This window comes from Hypanus sabinus, unplaced genomic scaffold (genome assembly GCF_030144855.1).
Source record: "Hypanus sabinus isolate sHypSab1 unplaced genomic scaffold, sHypSab1.hap1 scaffold_124, whole genome shotgun sequence".
NCBI classification, from domain to species: Eukaryota; Metazoa; Chordata; class Chondrichthyes; order Myliobatiformes; family Dasyatidae; genus Hypanus; species Hypanus sabinus.
Genome location: NW_026779303.1, coordinates 728,908 through 750,637, shown reverse-complemented (window position 1 = coordinate 750,637; position 21,730 = coordinate 728,908). Strand labels below are relative to the sequence as shown.

The 21,730-nt window shown below is 45.1% G+C and overlaps 2 protein-coding genes across 2 annotated transcripts in view; both read right to left on the bottom strand.

Annotated features, from left to right (window-relative positions):
• Positions 1-623, bottom strand: part of LOC132386638 (zinc finger protein 208-like) — a 44,122-nt gene extending 43,499 nt beyond the window's left edge. The window contains exon 1 of the mRNA XM_059958933.1: positions 572-623. The gene's annotated coding sequence lies outside the window, so the exon portion shown is untranslated. The remainder of the gene's footprint in view (positions 1-571) is intronic.
• Positions 624-7,030: 6,407 nt separating this feature from the next.
• Positions 7,031-21,371, bottom strand: LOC132386650 (oocyte zinc finger protein XlCOF6-like). Its single transcript, XM_059958965.1, has 2 exons — positions 21,327-21,371; positions 7,031-16,214 (listed from the first exon to the last, which is right to left on the bottom strand). Exon 2 carries the CDS (start codon positions 15,800-15,802, stop codon positions 14,909-14,911), a length of 894 nt encoding a protein of 297 aa, XP_059814948.1. The 5' UTR covers positions 15,803-16,214; positions 21,327-21,371; the 3' UTR covers positions 7,031-14,908.
• Between the last annotated feature and the right edge of the window lie 359 nt (positions 21,372-21,730).

Genomic DNA, 21,730 nt, shown 5'->3' with positions numbered 1-21,730 from the left:
AATCTTTGCTAATCTACAATACTAGCACTGTACCTCACCATACTTTATCCCTATTTTCTAATCACAGGAAAGACTAAGTACTAATTTAAAACAAAGGCTAAGATTTAAACTTTCATCTTATGGTGATGATCATCTAATGTTATACTGCTATATATAAATAAAAGGGGTGATAGATAAGTTTGTGGCCGAAGGTAGAAGTAGACAACTTTAGAAAATCCAGCACATCTATTTTTCAACATAGTCCACTCCTACATTTACACACTTAGTCCAGCGGTCGTGTAACATACGAATCTTGGACCTCCAGAGAGTGTCCACAGACGGGTTTTGTTCCCTTTCTCCGAGTTCCTAATCCTTGCATTTAGATAGCTGGAGCTCAGCTCTGTCTGAGAGATCCATCGGTTCCCATTCCCTCATCAGCCGGGAGCTCCCCGGGGTCCGTGTACGGATCGTGGGGCTGAGAGAGAGGGAAGAGGGCAGGACTGTCCCGGGGTTGCTGGTCACGGTCTCCGAAATTCAGAGGAATTATCCCGAAGTCGGTGTTTAAGATAAAAACACGGAGAATCGCTCTTACCTGCAACCGACATTTTCAAGGCCTCGTGTGCTGCGCGCATGCGTGATACTCGGGGACGTCATCAGCCTGACGCTTGCGCAGTTCATCAGTGCTTCAGCGCCTGATAAGATTTATTCGCGCAGGGCCTTTTGGGTAATACCGGTGCCATTAAACAGTTCTTGAAGTACCGGTTCAATGTCCATATCTCATTTTTTTTCCGGGATATAGAAAAAGTCTGCAGCTTTTTTAACGCAGGAAGCGGCTCACATGAACAATATACTCAATATCAACGTGTATTTAATGCCAAAGTAAAATGTGGATATAAAACACAAGAGATTCTGCAGTGGCTGGACACACACAAAATGCTGGAGGAGCTCTGCAGTTCAGGTAGCAACTAAGCAGCGGAGTCCACAGTCTAGGCATGCTGAAGAGGCTCGGTCTAAAAGTTGTTTATTTATTCCTTTCCACAATTGCTGCCTGATCTTTTGATTCCCACTAGTATTTTGCAGAAACTAACCATCTTTTTTTTCGGTCAACCAGTTTCCAAATTTTTCTGATCTTCCCTTTGTAGCCATATCCTGCTGGTCTGATTCCTCCTCCTCCTCGTAAACTCCAGACCCCATCTCTGTCTGGAGCCCCAAAGCCTGACTCAGGCTGGCAACTCTTTGGTTTCTGACTCTGCTCCATCGAAGATTCACTCGCTAGTCTGCTGTCAGACTTTAGAGGTGCATTGTGTTACGAGACCGCAGATTCGTTTACTGTGAGTGTCGCTTTAAGTGCCTGAGTGAGGCGGGTCTGTGACGTCACACAGGCGCTGCAGCAGAGACAGAGAGACAGAGGGGGGAGGAGAGGGAGGGGAGAGAGAGAGATAGAGGGAGAGGAAGAGTGAGAGAGACTTCAGCTTGTCACTGCTATGCCCAAAAGATTGGGTTGATCATCGGCACGCAGTGCACAACGGATGTGTGACTGTCACTTCGTATCATCCATATGTGTGGATTTCCCTTACCCGGAATCGGGGTGTTTTGTGGTAACCACCCGAAGACGATATTCTTGTGACTGTCACCTGGTGATATTTCTAAGTGGATTTCGGAACTAATCGACGGATAAGATCTTCGGCGACTGTTATTCGTTCACCCAGCGTGGAATGTGTGTGGAATTCTTCGTAGTTGCCTTCTCTCTACATCTTCGTGTGGATTTACAAATCTCTCCTCTCACTCACTTGTTCCGTAGATTACTGAACTTTCCCACTTTACCATCTTAAGACTTTAAGCATTGTTTCCCAAGTTTGATAGTTTGGAATACGTACAACACCGTTAATTGCTGTTTATTTCGTTCAATCTTTTAGATTTGGAGTAGATACTAATGAAGAGAGTGGTTTTAACATCAAAACCTGACTCCGTTAGTGATCTATTGCTGCTGGTACGTAAAAATTGCAACAACCCAGCTGTCTGAGGCACAGTCCTTTAAAATAGGTGAAAATGACACAAAACATTGAAAAGAGCGGAGAAGGAGTTTAACCAACTTCGTCCGGAGCCCTGAACAACGTCACAACCACAGTGAGCTCATCGTCTTGTTCAGCCCGGAGAAAATCATGCAGGAAATTCATGCAGGTGTCTAAGATGATGAGAGGCATTGGTCGTGTGGATAGCCAGAGGCTTTTTCCCAGGGCAGAAACGGCTAACACGAGGGGGAATAGGTTTAAGCTGCTTGGAAGTAGGTACAGAGGAGATGTCAGAGTTAAGGTTTTAAAGCAAAGAGTGGTGTTTGTGTGGAATGCATTGCCAGCGATGGTGGCAGAAGCGAATACAATAGAGTATTTTAAGAGTCTCTTAGATAGGTACACGGAGCTTAGGAAAATAGGTGGCTATGCGGTAGGGTAATTTTAAAGCAGTTTCTAGTGTAAGTTACATGGTCGGCGCAACATTGTGGGCCAAAGCGTCTGTAATGTGTTGTAGATTTCTATGATTCTCTGAAATTCAAGAGAAATCTCCTATTCCACGGAGCGGTGACTAGTTGTAACCTGTCATCACAGGGAGAGTGAGAGGGGGAACGGCAGGGGTAGATTTTAATATACTGATATGGAACAGAAACATGGGCAGGGACCAGATGGACAGAGTGGCCACTTTAGTGTACATTGTGAGTGTGTTAGAGACGATAAGAACCTGAGACACGGGATTTGATACAGAACTGATTTATCTTTCACAGATCCACAATATTAAACACCAGACTAGTTTAAGTCTAACATCAGCAGAACGGACTCCTCCAATGCTCCGAGACCAGGGTTCAGACCTGGGTTGGATGAGCAGCCGCAAGAACTGCAGAATCTGACAGTAACAGTCCCTCATGAACCTGCAGCTGCCTTCAGTCACCGTGATGGTGAAACATTTAACACGGAGCTGATTTGAACTTCCTCCCTGATGTGAAGTTGCTGGTGTTGCAGCAGCTGGGATGATTGAGTAAAACTCTTTGCTCACTCCGGACAGAAATTTGGCCTCTATTTATTGTGAACTCACCGGAGCATCACAAGGTGGGTTAACTGAATGAGTTTCTTCGCACACACGGAGCAGGTGAACGGCCGCTTCCCAGTGCGAAGCTGTTGGTGAATCTGCAATGGCCGACTGAATCCCTTCCAAAATAAGAGCCAGTGAATGATATCTCACTGCTCTGAACGTCATGGCGATGTATCCAATCAGATCACGGACATCGACACGTGCCCGGGCTCTCCTTATCGCGAGTGGGGCGCTGTCTTCTCCAGCATCTCCGCCTCCACATTCAAGGATCGGCGGCATTCAAGCGCTGGTGAACTGACAGATACAGCGGAACTAACGAGCTGTTGTGTTTGTGAGTCCCAGCATGAAAGTCGTTCAGAGAGAAAAATCAAACTCCCACCCCAACCCCAGCTTAAAAAAAGAACGGCATCCCGATCATCAATCTACAAACCCCACCCCTCTGGACAAAAGGGAACAATAACATCGAGCCCCCCCCCCCCCCAAAGGAAACAACCCTACCCCGCACAACAGCGGAGGAGCCGGTGTCACCAGGGTAGCTGAAATCTGGAACTCACTGCCCGAGGTGGAGGTGGAGGCAGGTCCCTTCACAACATTTACGAAGAGGATGAACATTGAAACTGCCGAGATACAGTCGGCTGTGAACCAAGTGCTGATGAATGGGACCCGTGTGGACAGTGAGTGGATGGTCAGAACAGGTATGGCCGGCCAAAGGCCTGTTCCCGTGTTTTGTGATCCACCACTCCGGACATGCTAAATTAACGATGGTGGCACCGCAAGGCATTGATTTCAAAACTCCACACCCCTCTCCAAACTGAAATAAACCAGACTGCACCCCTTTCTCACCTCTGGGAATATCTGTTTCTGTCAAAGTAGCATAGAGATTGGTCACTTCTGCTAAACAACTGGCAACTGATGAAGTTCCTGTGTCTTCTTGCATTAATGTTGCTTCCTTACAGCAAAACTAACCCTCTCAGTGTGTCAAATCAGACCCCAAACACTGTGCTTTCATCCCTGCACGTTATAACTGGAACCATCTCACTGAGGTCTGATGGAGACATAGGATCACATCTCCTCTGCTTCTGACATTTCAAATACCCTCAGAATAGTTTTCTGATTCAGTCTGAAGGTTATGGTACATTCAGCTCGTCATCAGACCTGAAAAATCATGTCTTCCCGCAGCTGGTTCCACCTGTTGGTGTGTCCTCTTTCGTCCACCTCCAGGGAAGCTGCATCTCCACACAGACTCCTCACTTGAGAATACACACAGTGTTTTCTGTTGACTAATATGTGTGTGGACCCCGCTGGCAATTCTGGTGTTGTGACCCGAATCGAGACAAACACCACGCTGCCCACTCCACCAACAACACGGCACAGCCGGACACATAACAGGGGACTTTACATCCCACAACACTGGATTCAGCGATGAAACCCGTCATTAATGTTGTTGTCCCACTGAAAAGTCCATTAAGGTGCTTTTAAATGCCAGCGCTCGCCCACAGGTGACGTCAGACACAGTTCCCACGCGCCTGACGTCACACATGGGCTCCCCACACCGGGATCTGCCCTCACGTGCGCGGTGTCTTACGTCACCCACGCGCTGCTGTGCTCGAGCTTTATCGGTTTAACGGCTGGGCTAACAATCACGTGACCAGCCCCTCCCCCACCGCTGTCAACAGAGGATTCAGGAGCTGCGCTATCCCATTGGTGCTAAGCGATGTCAATCACTGTTTACAACCAGTCGCGAAGGCGGACGCCGAGTGGGCGTTACCCCGCTGAGTCCGTCACCCGCTCGAGCGCCGACCGCCTCCTCAGAGCGGAGAAAACCTCAAAGTAAATGTCCGCTTTCTGATTTATTTCCATTTCCCTCCGAGGGAAGTTGGGGCGTTTGTGAAGCGTCTCCTGCGGCCGGAGTCTGATGTATCGCTGAGAGGTAGGAGGAGACCGCTCGGCCCGTCGGTTCGATGCCGGTTCCCCGGGGAGGGAGGGATTTTATTGAAAGGATGAAGATGGTGAGAGAGGGGGCGGACAGGATGTTTGTCCCGGTGGGGACAGGAGGGGCTCATCTGGGGAAATGTCTGAGCCCACGGTGGTGTCGAGCAGAGGGATTCACCACATAGGGGGCAAACACCGGCAGACTGTTGCCCTGCAAGCGGGGCCAATGGTCCGGGCAAAGTGACAATTATTTGTGCTTTGTTGAGATTGTACCTGGAATATGGTGTAAAATCCCGCTCCCCAAACTAACACGGGTTATACAGACCGAAGAACAAACTGCCGGAGGAACTCAGTGGGTCGGGCAGCATCTGTGGAGGGAAATGGACCGTCAACATTTCGGGCCGAGACCCTCCCTCTGGACTGAGAGTGGACGGGAAATAGTCAGAGAAAAGAGGTGGGGATGGGGATGGGGCAAGAGCTGGGGAGTGAGAGGTGGATCCAGGTGAGGGGGGAGGTGGGAAGGTGGAAATAGTGACAGGGGTGGGAGGTGAGTGGTCGGGGCAACATGGGTCTGCAGAAGATGGAAATTAATTCTATAGAGGATTAACAAAGAGGTTAGAGAGTATTTATTATAGAGAGTGCAATGAAGATTCACCAGACTGATCCCTGGGGTGGTGGGGTCATCATATGAAGAAAAATGAAATGTAATAACCCTTTCAATTGGAGAATCGAGGACTGAGAGGTGAACACTGAAATGCACAACATCATTACCAGTTGAACCAGGGATCCCAGTCTCTGAAACAGGGGTGGACTACCCGGGACTGAGATGAGGGGAAATGTCTCCACTCCGAGGATGGTGAATGTCTGTAAATCCCCACCACAGAGGGCGGTGAAGACTCAGTGATCGTCCCCATGTAAAACAGAGGCCGGCAGTTGTGTGGAGACCGAAGGGGTGGAGGAAATGAGGATTGGGCAGGAACGTGTGGCTGAGATGGAAGAGCAGCCGCCACCTTGCTGATGGTTAGAGGGGCTGAATGGCCTCTTCCTGCTGTTTCTCACTTGATGTTTCAGAGTTCCTGTCCAGCAAGGCTCTGGAGGAATGTAAATAGAAATTAGAGTTTATAAACATAGAACTGATTTAAATGAAACGTGAACATTTCCTGTTTGGGTCTGAATTATGTTTTGGACCTGGATGGGAATTGAGCCGGTGACTCTGTGACCTGGAGGTGGAGGGAAAAGGATCGGGGAAGATATGGTGTGGAAAAATAATCATGTATCTGGGATAAATATGGAATAATGTGGGGAATGCGGCGGATGGGTCGGACAGCGTGTGAGGGGCGAGGAGCAGAGTCACCGGTTCAGGAGGGAGACCCTCCACCCGTCACCTGATCCCGTTTCCTGTTCATGTTTTTCTGCAGATCTGCAGCATCTGCGGGTCACTGTTCTATGTGTACGTGTAGCTTCACCTTTCCCCGTTCAGACAAGGCAGTGAGATCCGGATCTGTCACGTCCTCTCGTTGTGGGTGGACTATGTTTATTTCTCTGCAATACTTTCTGTTGTTTCATTCCACTGTTTTGTGGTGCTGAAGTGCAGCCAATGTTTCTGGGTGTCTGACCCGTTTATGTGAGAATTTCGCCATTTGTATTTATCTGCGCTTCTCATAAATGTGTAAAGTTTAGTTCAGCTTCACTTCAGAATTTCCAAAGCAACACCCAGTCAGTCAAATTGCTCCACACAATTAAAATAGCTTATTGCATTTTTTCCATTTTTGTACTATATATATGTATATTCATATTTTAAATCACATTTGTTAAAATCTATTGTTCTGAATTATTTTCTACTGCTGCCGCAGGGACAACGAATTTCATGACACATGTCGGTGCTATTAAACCGGATTCTGATGGGAGACCCACCACCCTGATCCCAGGTACCACAGATCGTGATGTGAGATTGAAGCATTTTCCATATATTTGCATTCCTCAGAAATGACAACAGTTCAGTTTCCTTCTGAGCTTCCAGAGCAGAAGCTCAGTCTGTTTAATATTTCCACACAATTAAAATGGGAAATTTGTTTATTATCATCATGTACTGAGCTACAGTGAAAATCTTGCCTGACGTACCATCCACACAGATGGATACATTCCAACAGTACATTGAGCTGATATACAACAAAATAATCACTGTAACAAAGCATTATGGCTGCAGAGAAAGTGCAGTGCAGATAGACAAATGGTGCAGGGTCACGTCCAGTTACATTGTGAGGTTGAGTCCATTTTATCATTCATTTGGCTTATAGCTGTAGACAGGAAGCTATACTTCAGCCTGGTGTTACGCACTTTAAGGGTTTTGTATCTCTTCCCCGATGGGGGAGCGGGCTTGCAGCAAGAATGTCCAGGTTATGAGGTTATTTGAGTACATGGCCTGCTTTTCCGAGGGAGTGGAAATGTAGGAAGAGTCCATGGAGTGGAGGCTTGTTTCTCTGATGTTCTCTGCTCTCCAAAGTTCTCTGCCGTTCCTTGCAGTCATGGGCAGAGCAGTAGCCATACGAAGGCGCGAAGTATCGACAAGGAGCTCAGAGACCTTCACCCTGCCTTGTGTAGCTGGATCCTGGACTTCCTGTCAGATCGCCGGCAGGTAGTAAGAGTGGGCTCCATCTCCTTTGTCTCTCTGACCCTCAGCACACATACCCCACAGGGTTGTCACTTTGGACCCCTCCTTTACTCTTTGTGCACCCATGACTTGTGTTGCCACCCACAGCTCCAATCTGCTAATTCAATTTTGCTGACAACAGTACATTGATTGGCCTCATCTCAAATACTGATAACAATCAATCAAATGCCTTCTGACAAGGGTCGGTCCAAACAAACTTTTCACGCTTCTTCAGGAGATTGGTCAGAGGAAGAGCAATCGCAGCAGAGTTCTTACGATAATATCTATCCATTCCCAGAAACCTTCTAAGAGCCTTCTCAGCAGTCAGAATAGGAACTGGAGAAATTGTCTGGACTTTTGCCCGAACAGGAGCCAACTTGCTTTGACCGACAACAAAGCCAAGATAGGTCATACTGGCACGGCCAAATTCACTCTTAGCTCAATTAACTGTAAGGTTGTCCTAGGAAAGCCTGTCAAACAGCTTTTCTACTGCAGAGATATGCTCTTCCCAAGTGCCACTCCCTGTAACTAAGTCATCAATATAGGTATCTGTGTGTTCTCACCCTCGAATTACAAAATCAATCATTCTCTGGGATGTTCCTGGAGCATTTTTCCGTCCAAAAGGCAAAACATTGTATTCATACAACCCAGATGGTGTCACAAACACAGAAATTTCTCTACCTCTGTCCATCAATGGAACACACCAATACCCTTTCAACAGATCAATCATTGTAAGTAATTAGCTTTTCCAGCCTTATCGATGCAATCATCCACTCTAGGGATAGGATAGGCATCTGTTTTTGTTACTGTATTTACCTTTCTATAATCAGTGCAAAATCTAACACTACCATCAGGTATGGGCACAATAATGCAGGGTGACTCCAATCTCATTTTGAAGGCCTAATAATACCATTCTCCAGCATATACTCAATTCCCTGGTCAGCCAATTTACACTTTTCTACGTTCATGCAATTTGGGTGTTGTTCAATCAGTTTAGCTTGACCAACATCTACGTCATGTACTACGACCGTGGTTTGCTTGGGAACAAAGGGAAATAAATCTTTAAACTTCAGAAATAATTCCTTCAGCTGTTAACCATATAAACCATATAACAATCACAGCACGGAAACAGGCCATCTTGGCCCTCCTAGTCCGTGCCGAACCCTTAATCTCACCTAGTCTCACCTACCCGCACTCAGCCCATAACCCTCCACTCCTTTCCTGTCCATATACCTATCCAATTTTACCTTAAATGACACAACTGAACTGGCCTCTACTACTCCTACAGGAAGCTCATTCCACACAGCTATCACTCTTTGAGTAAAGAAATACCCCCTGGTGTTTCCCTTAAACTTCTGCCCCCTAACTCTCAAATCATGTCCTCTAGTTTGAATCTCCCCTACTCTCAATGGAAACAGCCTGTTCACGTCAACTCTATCTATCCCTCTCAAAATTTTAAATACCTCGATCAAATCCCCCCTCAACCTTCTACGCTCCAATGAATAGAGACCTAACTTGTTCAACCTTTCTCTGTAACTTAATTGCTGAAACCCAGGTAACATCCTAGTAAATCGTCTCTGCACTCTCTCTAATTTATTGATATCTTTCCTATAATTCGGTGACCAGAACTGTACACAATATTCCAAATTTGGCCTTAACAATGCCTTGTACAATTTTAACATTACATCCCAACTTCTGTACTCAATGCTTTGATTTATAAAGGCCCGCGTTCCAAAAGCCCTCTTCACCACCCTATCTACATGAGACTCCACTTTCAGGGAACTATGCACAGTTATTCCTAGATCTCCCTGTTCCTCTGCATTCCTCAATGTCCTACCATTTACTCTGTATGTTCTATTTGGATTATTCCTGCCAAAATGTAGAATCTCTCACTTCTCAGCATTAAACTCCATCTGCCAACGTTCAGCCCATTCTTCTAACTGGCATAAATCTCCCTGCAAACTTTGAAAATCCACCTCATTATCCACAACACCTCCTACCTTAGTATCATCGGCATACTTACTAATCCAATTTACCACCCCATCATCCAGATCATTTATGTATATCACAAACAACATTGGGCCCAAAACAGATCCCTGAGGCACCCCGCTAGTCACCGGCCTCCATCCCGATAAACAATTATCCACCACTACTCTCTGGCATCTCCCATCTAGCCACTGTTGAATCCATTTTATTACTCCAGCATTAATACCTAACGACTGAACATTCTTAACTAACCTTCCATGTGGAACTTTGTCAAAGGCTTTGCTGAAGTCCATATAGACTACATCCACTGCCTTACCCTCGTAACTTCTTCAAAAAATTCAATAAGGTTTGTCAAACATGACCTTCCACGCACAAATCCATGCTGGCTACTTCTAATCAGATCCCGTCTATCCAGATAATTATAAATACTATCTCTAAGAATACTTTCCATTAATTTACCTACCACTGATGTCAAACTGACAGGTCTATAATTGCTAGGCTTCCTTCTAGAACCCTTTTTAAACAATGGAACCACATGAGCAATACGCCAATCCTCCGGCACAATCCCCGTTTCTAATGACATATTAAAGATCTCCGTCAGAGCTCCTGCTATTTCTACACAAACTTCCCTCTAGGTCCTGGGGAATATCCTGTCAGGACCCGGAGATCTATCCACTTTTAAATTTCTTAAAAGCGCCGGTACCTCCACCTCTTTAATTGTCATAGGTTCCATAACTTCCTTACTTGTTTCCCACACCTTAGACAATTCAATATCGTTCTCCTTAGTGAATACCGAAGAGAAGAAATCATTCAAAATCTCTCCCATCTCCTTCGGTTCCACACATAGCTGACCACTCTGATTCTCTAAGGGGTCAATTTTATCCCTCACTATCCTCTTGCTTTTAATATAACTGTAGAAACCTTTCAGATTTACTTTCACCTTATTTGCCAAACCAACCTCGTATCTTCTTTTAGCTTTTCTAATCTCTTTCTTAAGATTCCTTTTACATTCTTTATATTCCTCGAGCAATTCCTTTACTCCATGCTGCCTATATCTATTGTAGACATCCTTCTTTTTCTGAACCAAATTTCTAATATCCCTTGAAAACCATGGTGCTCTCAAACCTTTAACCTTTCCTTTCACCCTAACAGGAACATAAAGATTCTGTACCCTCATAATTTCACCCTTAAATGACCTCCATTTCTCTATTACAACCTTCCCATAAAACAACTTGACCCAATCCACTCTCTCTAAATCCCTTCACATCCCCTCAAAGTTAGGCTTTCTCCAATCAAAAATCTCAACTCTAGGTCCAGTTCTGTCCTTCTCCATAATTATATTGAAGCTAATGCTATTGTGATCAATGGACCCGAAGTGCTCCCCAACACATACATCTGTCAGCTGACCTATCGCATTCCCTAACAGGAGATCCAACACTGCCCCATCTCTAGTCGGTACTTCTATGTATTGTTGCAAAAAACTATCCTGCACACATTTCACAAACTCTAAACCATCCAGCCCTTTTACAGAATGAGCTTCCCAGTCTACGTGTGGAAAATTAAAATCTTCCACAATCACCACCTTGTGTTTACTACAAATATCTGCTATCTCCTTACACATTTGCTCTTCCAACTCACGCGCCCCATTAGGTGGCCTATAATACACTCCTATCAGTGTTACTGCACCTTTCCCATTCTTCAATTCCACCCAAATGGCCTCCCTAGAAGAGCTCTCTAATCTATCCTTCCAAAGCACCACCATAAGATTTTCTCGGACAAGCAAGTTGTTGTTGCTTTGGCTGCAGATGAGACAACCTGTTAGCAATGTTTTCTGGAACAACCGAGTTCATTAGCCTAACTGGGACCATGTTTGGCTTGTAAAAAGTCTCAGACAAGTCAATTGTTTCATTCTCAGGGTTGCCAGTTTCATTTGTTTTGACAACAACACACACAGATGGTACCTACTTGTTCAAAAAAGGTTTTATCATATTTATGTGTACCACCTGTGTTAGTTCACCGTCAGTTGGGTGTTTTAATAACATAATTCACATCATTAATTTGGGAGACTATTTCATATGGTCTATTGAATTTCGCCTGAAGTGGATTCGTCAACATAAGGCAAGTACCTTATCTCCCACCTGGTATTTTCTTTCGCGAGCCCTGTTATCAAACCAACACTTCATTTTGTTTTGAGAAATCTTTAAGTTTTGTCTCACTGGATTTCAGGTTTGGTGTAGTTTATTTTTGAACTTCAAAATATAGTCTAACAGTTAACATCAATCCACTGTTTCTTTTAACAAGGTCAAAGGTCACTCTGCGACCAAATACAAGTTCAAATGGAGTAAAGCCCTGTGATTCCTGTACTGATTCTCTTTCTGTGGACAAAAGCAAATGTATTCTTTCATCCCAGTCTTTTCCATTTTCAACACAATATGTCTTAATCATTGTTTTGAGGGTAGAATGAAATCTTTCTAAAGCCCCTTGTGATTCTGTATGGTATGCAGGTGATGCAATTTGTTTTGCTCCCAGTTCTACCTGCTGGAATAATCCAAATGTAAAATTACATCCTTGATCAGACTGGATTTCTTTAGGCAAATCGAATAATGTGAAAATCTTGGTGAGAGCCTTCGCCACAGTTTTAGCTTTAATATGTATGAGAGGTATTGCCTCTGGGAATCTGGATGTGGTACACAAAATAGTTAGCAGATACTGATGGCCAGCTTTGGTCTTTGGCAATGGGCCAACACAATCCACTATAACTTTGGAAAAAGGGTTCACTGAATGCAGGTACAGGCCACTGGGGTGAGCTCATTAGGTTTACCCACAACTTGACAAGTACCTTTTGGAAACTCTTATTCAGGGTAAACATAACTTTATGAGTTAAAGCAAACTGATCTGCTAATCCAGCAGATTCCTCCATAGTGGCAGCATCATTTCCATCTAAATACATCTTTCTGTCATCAGGGACACACCTGCTGAATTCTTCAATTAAAACCAACTCTTTCAAGCTGTTAAAATCATCATTTACATGTTCAGATGTGCACCAGCGGTCAAAACACACAAATTTCTCATAAGCAAATTCCGTATGTCTGGTTCATAGATTTCTTCAAATTTCTAAACTTTTGCCTGTCTGCTTCTGGGACCAACTCGTAAGCTTTGAGCACAGCCTGTTTCACTAGGTCATAATATGTGGTGTGTGACCATGTGGTTAAGGTGTTGAACTAGCGATCTGAAAGTCATGAGTTCGAGCCTCAGCCGAGGCAGCGTGTGTGTCCTTGAGCAAAGCACTGAACCACACACAGCTCCTGCACATTTATAGCCCAGTGGCGATGATTGGGGAAGCATAAATAAATAAATAATAAGCTGCTTCAGCGCTGTCAAAGCAGAATAGGCTTGCTCAGCCTTCCCCTTAATTACACTTAGTAAGAGTATTTTCTTACTGCTTTTCTATCTCTCCAGCCTGAAATTGCCTCTGCCTCCATCTTTAATTTTTCTCACTTGTACTGGAGCTCAAGCTCACTAGGTTTACGTTCAGGAAACACCTCCAACTCCTCCACTTTAAACACCCCCTCAGATACATAATGTTCAGCTATTATCCTCTGCATCTGTGCCCTCCTCATTGTCAATTTCACCTTAGCAAATATTAACACTTTAGCAATACTCAATAACTCAATCCTTCTGGTGTCTTCTAATGCCTGAGAGGTTCACACTTCCAGATATCTATCAACATCCATTGCTGCAGATTTTCCACACACAAATAAATCAAAAGGGATTTATCCAATGAAATCGATATTAAATCAATCCTTAAATTTGTTCATATCCCAGACGCAGGCCCCATTTTGTTACAAACCATAACGCTTTAAAAAAGAACCAGCAGCAACAGACTACTCCCAGTGGCCATACATTTTATTTCCACATCCCATTCCCATTCTGATATGTCTATCCATGGCCTCCTCTACTGTCAAAATTAATCCAAACACAGGTTGGAGGAACAACACCTTATATACCGGCTGGGTAGCCTCCAACCTGATGGGATGAACATTGACTTCTCTAACTTCCGTTAATGCCCCTCTTCCACTTCTTACCCCATCACTGACATATTTAATTGTTTGCCTGTTTTCCATGTCTCTCTGGTGCTTCCCCCGCACCTTACTTTCTCCTGAGGCCTCCTGTCCAATGATTCTTTCCCATCTCCAGCTCTGTATCACGTTCGCCAATCACCTTTCCAGTTCTTAGCTTCATCCCACCAACTCCTGTCTCCTATCATTTCGCATTTCACCCTCCCCCCACTACTTTCAAATCTCTTTGTATCTTTCCTTTCAGTTAATCCTGACGAAGGGTCTCAGCCTGAAACATCGACATTTCTTCTCCTTATAGATACTGCTTCGCTTGCTGGGTTCCACCAGCATTTTGTGTGTGTTGTTTGAATTTCCAGCATCTACAGATTTCCTCATGAGTGTTATGTGTATAAATCTGTAGAAATAAAACTCCCAAACTATTGAGCTCGGGGGAAACAAGGCTTGGAGTCTTGAGATGGTAAAGTATGAAAGTTCAGTTCAACTACAGAATAAGTGATGAGAGAGAGATATTTGTAATCCAGGGTAAATGTTGAGAGAAGGCCATTATGTCATATTCCACAGGTTCCATGGTGGTAAAACGAGACCAACAGTCGCTGTAGATTTTATCTGTCATCCTTCCAAACCCACATACTAATTATCACCCGAAGTGACTTGTCATAAGGGGTATCATCTTCAAGTGAACTACCACACCACAGCCAGGCAAGGGTTAACACATAAGTGGTCTCCACAGGATACCCCAAATCAGATCCTCTGCTATGGATCAAATGAGGTGACAACCACACATTCGATGTATGGTGAATCGATAATTTGTCCACCCTTGTGGGCGAAGGAAGGTTCCAAACAGTGACCCTTGGCCACTAGTTCCCTGGTTTCAATTCTTCCATTTTTCCTCCTTTGTCTCTATCTGTCTCTGAGTGTCTGTGTCCTCGGTTAAAACTAAACAAGCTGCACGCGATGTAAACAAGCTGCAAGTCAGACACATTTGCCTTCTTAATCTCTCTCTCTCTCTCTCTCTCTCTCCACAGCAAACAAAACCTAGAGATTCATAACAATGGCCACTCCCCATTGTGAACTGATGGTGTGCCAGTAGGTGGGATGACTGAGTGAATCCTTTCCCACATTCTCAGCAGGTGAATGGCCTTTCTCTAGTGTGAACTCGTTGATGTCTCTGTAGGGTGAATGTCTGAGTGAATCCCTTCCCTCAGACTGAGCAGGTGAACGGCTTCTCCCCAGTGTGAACTTGCTGATGTACCAGCAGGGTAGATGACTGAGTGAATCCCTTTCCACAAATTGAGCAGGTGAATGGCTTCGCCTCGGAGTGAACTCGCTGGTGACTCCGTAGGTGGGATGACTGAGTGAATCCCTTCCCACATTCGGAGCAGCTGAACGGCCTCTCCCCAGTGTGAACTCGCTGATGAATCAGAAGGGTGGAAGAGTCAGAGAATCCCTTCCCACAGACTGAGCAGGTGAACGGCTTCTCCCCAGTGTGAACTCGCTGGTGTTTCAGTAGGGTAGCTAACTGAGTGAATCCCTTCTCACAGACTGAACAGGTGAACGGCTTCTCCCCAGTGTGAACTCGCTGATGTATCAGTAGGGCAGATGACTGTGTAAATCCTTTCCCACACTCTGAGCAGGTGAACGGCTTCTCCCCAGTGTGAACTCGCTGGTGACTCTGTAGGGTAGCTAACTGAGTGAATCCCTTCTCACAGACTGAGCAGGTGAACAGCTTCTCCCCAGTGTGAACTCGCTGGTGTCTCTGTAGGGTAGCTAACTGAGTGAATCCCTTCTCACAGACTGAGCAGGTGAACGGCTTCTCCCCAGTGTGAACTCGCTGATGACTCTGTAGGTGGGATGACTGAGTAAATCTCTTCCCACATTCTGAACAGGTGAATGGCTTCTCCGCCGGGCGAACTCGCTGGTGTCTCTGTAGGGTAGCTAACTGAGTGAATCCTTTCCCACAGACTGAGCAGGTGAACGGCTTCTCTCCAGTGTGAACTCGCTGATGTACCAGTAGGGTAGATGACTGTGTAAATCCTTTCCCGCACTCTGAGCAGGTGAATGGCTTCTCCCCAGTGTGAACTCGCTGGTGAGCCATCAGGTCAGATGACTGAGTGAATCCTTTTCCCAGAAATTCAGCAGTTGACCAGCCTCTGCCCGGTGTGGTGTGAACTGATTGGTGTGTCCACAGGTGGGAAGACCGACTGAATCCCTTCTCACACACAGAATAGGTGAATGGCCTTGTCCAGTGTGAACTTGCTGATGTACCTTCAGTTGCGATGACCGGGTGAATCCATTCCCACTGTCTGAGCGGGTGAAAGGCCTTTCTCCTGTGTAAATTACAGGCGTGCCAGTTGGTCAAATGACCGAGAGGATCCCTCCCCACAGTCTGAGCAGGAAGGGTGGTCAATTGGATCCCTTGCTCCACTTCTTAAATACCTAGGCAGAGACAACAAAACTGTTGTGCCGTGTTTGAGCTTCCTGAAGACGAATTCCTTCTCATTTTTAACCTGTAAAAAGATTTACAAACTCCATCAATGGGTGTAGGACAACATTTCTGATGAGATTACTTGAGTTGCCAAGGCTTGATCTGGTATCACACTGTTACAGTGAGGTTCTACCCAAGCTGGACAGAGAAATCATCTCCTGACTGGGCAGAGTGCTGGTATCTGGAATGACCATCAATTCTCTGATGCTCTTCCTGTCTCTATCAGAATGGGGCATTTCTGCCGTCTCCAATCTGTGCCCTGGCTCAGTTTGACTATCTCCGTTGGTATTATTCCCTGTTCCCACTGAGCTGCATGGGTTCCTGGCCCCTCAGTAACTGAAACACTCGCACGCAAATAGTTTTTCTTGACTTGCAGCTGGGATCTTCTTTTATGTATTATTAACTTAAAGTGTCACAGTTTTAATGCCACATAAAAATTCCTGCTGAAATGACTGATTGGTTCACACAGCTGTCAAAAGGGGTTAGAGTGAATTTTTGTATTATTTCAGGTTCTTGTCACAATCATCGAAAATTTCAACATGGAAACAGGCCCTTTGGGCCATCTGGTTTGTGCTGAACTATTTAAACAGCCCACTCCCACACCTCTACCATCCAGGTACCAACACAAACCTCTTAAATGTTGAAGTCGAGCTCGCATGCACCACTTGTGCTGGCTGCTCATTCCACAGCCGGATGACCGTCTGTGTGAAGAAGTTTCCCCTCATGTTCCCCTTAACATTTCACCTTTCACCCTGAACCCCTGGCCTCTGGTTGTAGTCCCACCCAATCTCAGTGGAGAAAGCCAGCTTGCATTTACACTATCTGTGCCCCTCTACCACAATCAAATCTCCCCTCAATCATCTGCATTCCAAGGAATAAAGTCCGGATTTGTTCAATATTTTCTTTAACCCAAATCCTCCAGACATGGCAACATCCTTGTGAATTTTCTCTGAAATCTCTGAACTTCTTTTACAACTTTCCTGTAGGTAGGTGACCAAAACTGTACACAATACTCCAAATTAGGCCTCACCAATGTCTTCTAGAAGTCAACCGAACATCCATCTATTGTTATCAGTACTTTGGTTCATGAAGGGCAATGGGCTGAAATCATTCTTTCCATCCCTATCTACCTGTGATACCACTTTCAGTGAATTAAGGACTTGTATTCCCAGGTTCCTTTCTTCTACAACACTCCTCCGTGCCCGACCATTCACTCTGAAAGATCTCCCTTGGTAGTGCAACAACTCACACTGGACTGCATGAAATTCCATTTTCCATTTCTAAAACCATTTTCCCACCTGGTCCAGATCGCACTGCAAGCCATGATAGTCTTCTTGCACTCCGCTGAACCCCCAGTCTTGTTGTCATCCACAAATTTGCTGATTCAGTTAACCACACTATCATCCAGATTACTGATATAGATGACAAACAACAACAGTTCCAGCACTGATCCCTGTGGTAACCACTAGCCACAGGCCTCCAGTCAGAGAGGCAACCATCTGCTACCACACTCTGGCTTCTCCCAAAGACAGTGTCTCATCCAATTTACTGTCTCATCGAGAATGCTGAGTGACTGAACCTTCTTGACCAACCTCCCATATGAGACATTGTCAAGTGCCTTGCTGAAGTCCATGTAGACAACATCCACTGCCTTGCCTTCATCCACTTCCCTGATAACGTCCTCGAGAGACTCTATAAGATTGGCGAGAGCCATGCTGTCTATCCTTTATCAGTCCACACCTATCCAAATACTTACAGTATATACCTGGTTCCTGCACACACATTCCAATAACTTTCCCAGTTCTGATGTCAAGCCCACCAACGTATAATTTCCTAGTTTATTTTTACAGCCTTTCTTGAACATCAGAACAACATTGTCTGTCCTCTAATCCTCCAGTACCTCACCTGTCACTGAGGATGATTTAAATATCTGTGCTAAGGCCCCGATAACTTCTGCACTTGTCTTCCGCAGGGTCCTAGTGAACAACTTGTCAGGCCCTGGGGATTGATCCACACTAATTTGCCTCAAGACAGCAAACCCCTCCACCTCTGTAATCTGTACAGGGTCCATGAAGTTGATGCGGCTTTGCCTCACTTCTATAGACTCGGTGTCCATCTCTTGAGTAAATACGGATGCAAAAAAAATCTCCCCAAGTCTATGTTATCCCTTCATATGGATTACCATTCTGATCTTCCAGAGAATTATTTTTTTCCCTTGCAATCTTTTTGCTCTTAACATATCTGCAGAATCCCTGAGGATTCTCCTTCACCTTGTCTGCTGGGGAAACCTCATGCCTTTATTTCTTCCATAAGTGTTCACTTGAATTTCCTGTATTTCATAAGTACCCCATTTGTTCCTATCTGCCTGTACCTGGTATGCACCTCCTTTTTATTGATCTGGGAGAGGAAAGCCAAAGGGGTGATAGATCTGCATGGTGGGAGGTGGGGGTAAAGAGGGTTAAACTAAAGTTGCAGGGGGAATGGGAGTCTGAATAACAGAACAGATAGTGGTGGGGTTGTGGAGACAGATGTTGTTCAGGCCTCAGACAAAGTCAGGAATGAAAAAGTTGAGCATGGTGCAGTGAATATGCTGAGCCCTGTATATTTCAATACAAGGAGCAGCGTCGGAAAGGTGGATGTGTTCAGGACATGGATCAACACCTGGAATCAACACTAGGATCTGGCAACTGTGGACTGGGACAGGCTGCTTTATGGCAAAGGTGTGCTTGCTAAATGGGAGGCCTTCAGAGCGAAAATTTGAAAGTACAAAGCGGGTATGTCAGAATAAAAGGTAAAGATTGAAACTGTAGGGAAACTCGGATTGCAAGAGATATTCAGACCCTGGTAAAGCGCAAAATGGAATTGCATAACAGGGATAGGCAGTCAGTTTCTTATGGAGTATAAGAAATGCAAGAGGACACATAAGAAATAAATCCGGATGGCTAAAAGATGGCATGAGGTTGCCGTCACAGAAAAGGTGAAGGATAATCCTCAGGGATTCTAGAGATAGATTAAGAGCAAAAGGATTGCAAGGCACAAAGTTGGTCCTCTGGAAGACCGGAATGGCAATCCACGTGTGGAAACAAAGCAGATGGGGGAGATCTTAAATATTTTTCAAACTCAATTTACTCAGGAGATGGACAAAGGGTCTATGGGAGTGTGGAAAAGTGGCATTAACCATTTCAACCCTGGGGGAAAAAACACTCCTCTGGCCACTCACACGCTCAATACCCCTCATCATTTTATACACCAAAAAATGTCTCTAAATATAAACAAGGAAATTATACATTGCACAATCTACTTTCCACGATTCAGTACATTTACATGGCCAGGTGTGTAAAAAGGGCCCAACGAATATCAGGGAGCAACAGGCCCAATTCACCCCAACCACAAACTGCTCCTGCTGCTACCATCCAAGAAACGGTACCACAGCCAAAGGAGCAACAGTCCCCGGGACATCATCTTCCACCAGGCCATCAGACTGATTAATTCACACTGATACATTTGCATTTTAATGTTATATTGACTGTCCAATGCACAATCTAGCTATTATAAATTACTATAAATTACACATTGCACATTTAGATGGAGATATAAGGTAAATATTTCTACTCCTCATGTTTATGAGGTATGTATCTAATAAAGTCAATTCAATTCACCCTCTCCACTATCTGTTCTGTCATTCTGGCTCCCATTCCCCCTACAACTTATTTTAACCACATCACCCCCTCCCCTGCTCACTACCACTAGCAAGCCTTACCACTAGGATATTCGTCCCCTCTTGTTCTGTTCCTATAACTAACGAATCCCCTATCAGCCTTTTGACTTTCCTCTGCCAGGTAATTCCCCCCAACAGCTTCTAAAGTGGTCCACCTGTTGTTGTGGGGGATGGCTACTGCAGTACTCTGCGATGGCTATTTAACCTCATTCCCCTTCCTGACTCTCACCGAGTTTCCTGTGTCCTGCACCTTGGGTATAACTCACCTCTCTTCGTGTCATATCTATCACCTCCTCCAACTGCTGGATGACCTGGAATTCACCCATTTCAAGTTGCAGCTCATTGAAGTGCTGGGTTACAAGCTGCACATCTTGTAGGTGAGGGCATCAGGGACACTGGAGGTCTCCCCTCCTTCCCTCCACTACCCCTCTAATTTGTAATAATCTCCCCTCTCATTTGTAATAACCAGTGTGCAGATATATCTTGCACTGTGCATTTTTTACCCAGTGACAAGATGTGCACAGTGAATTTTATATAGAGAGGTATTCATGTTCACAGCTGGCAAATCACTGTCAATAGGAACTTTGATCTCCTCTGGGTTTGATTGAGATCATCTGCACTCTCACACAACCGATATAGCAGGCCTGTAACAGGAAATGGAGGATTTTCTCACCAAAGCTTTTGCACATTGTCCATATGCGATTTCCTTGCTAAATTACGCTTTAAAAAGTCAGATTTCCAAATATCACTCCACTTCTTCCCATTTGCAAATACTCCAGTAACTTTTCAATCACCAAAATGCAAACAGGCATTACTAGTTTCTGTATTCGACATAAATATTCCCCCTGAATCCGCCCCCAATGACTGACGGTGGTGAACTCAGTGAATGAAATCCCAATGAATATGAAGGGAAGGGCAGTAGTCTGTCTCACTGGAGTCTGGCACATTTGTGATGTGAAAGCTACTTGTTGCCCAGGGCAAAGGTGTTTGATATCATTACGTACCCAGAGAGAATGGGACAAAACATGTTCTCACCGGTAGAATAGTCCAGAGCAAGAGGAGGTAGAGGAAGCAACACATACAAAATACTGGAGGAGTTCAGCAGGCCAAGTAGCATCTGCGGAAAAGTGTCCTAATGCCGATTTTCTCAACTGGTGACGTAAAAGATTTTGTTCCCTTTCTCCCAGTTCCTAATCCTTGCATTTAGATAGCTGGAGCTCAGCTCTGTCTGAGAGATCCATCGGTTCCCATTCCCTCATCAGCCGGAAGCTCCCCGGGGTCCGTGTACGGATCGTGGGGCTGAGAGAGAGGGAAGAGAGCAGGACTGTCCCGGGGTTGCTGGTCACGGTGTCCGAAATTCAGAGGAATTATCCCGAAATCGGTGTTTAAGATAAAAACACGGAGAATCACTCTTACCTGGAACCGACATTTTCAAAGGCTTCGGTGTACTGCGCGCATGCGTGAAACTCAGGGACGGCCTCAGCCTGACGCCTGCGCAGTTCATCGGCGCTTCAGCGCCGCCGAAATTCTTAACGCATGGCCCTATGGGTAATCACGGTGCCATTAAACATTTCTGCAAGCACCAGTTCAATGTCCATATCTCATTTTTTTTTATGGGTATAGAAAAAATCTGCAGCTGTTTTAACGCAGAAAGCGGCTCCCATAAGCAATATACTCAATATCAACGTATATCTAATGCCAAAGTAAAATGCAGATATAAAACACAGGAGATTCTGCAGTTGCTGGAAATACAGAGACGCACACACACAAAACAATTTAGAGAGCAACTAAGCAGCGGAGTACACAGGCCAGGGATGCGG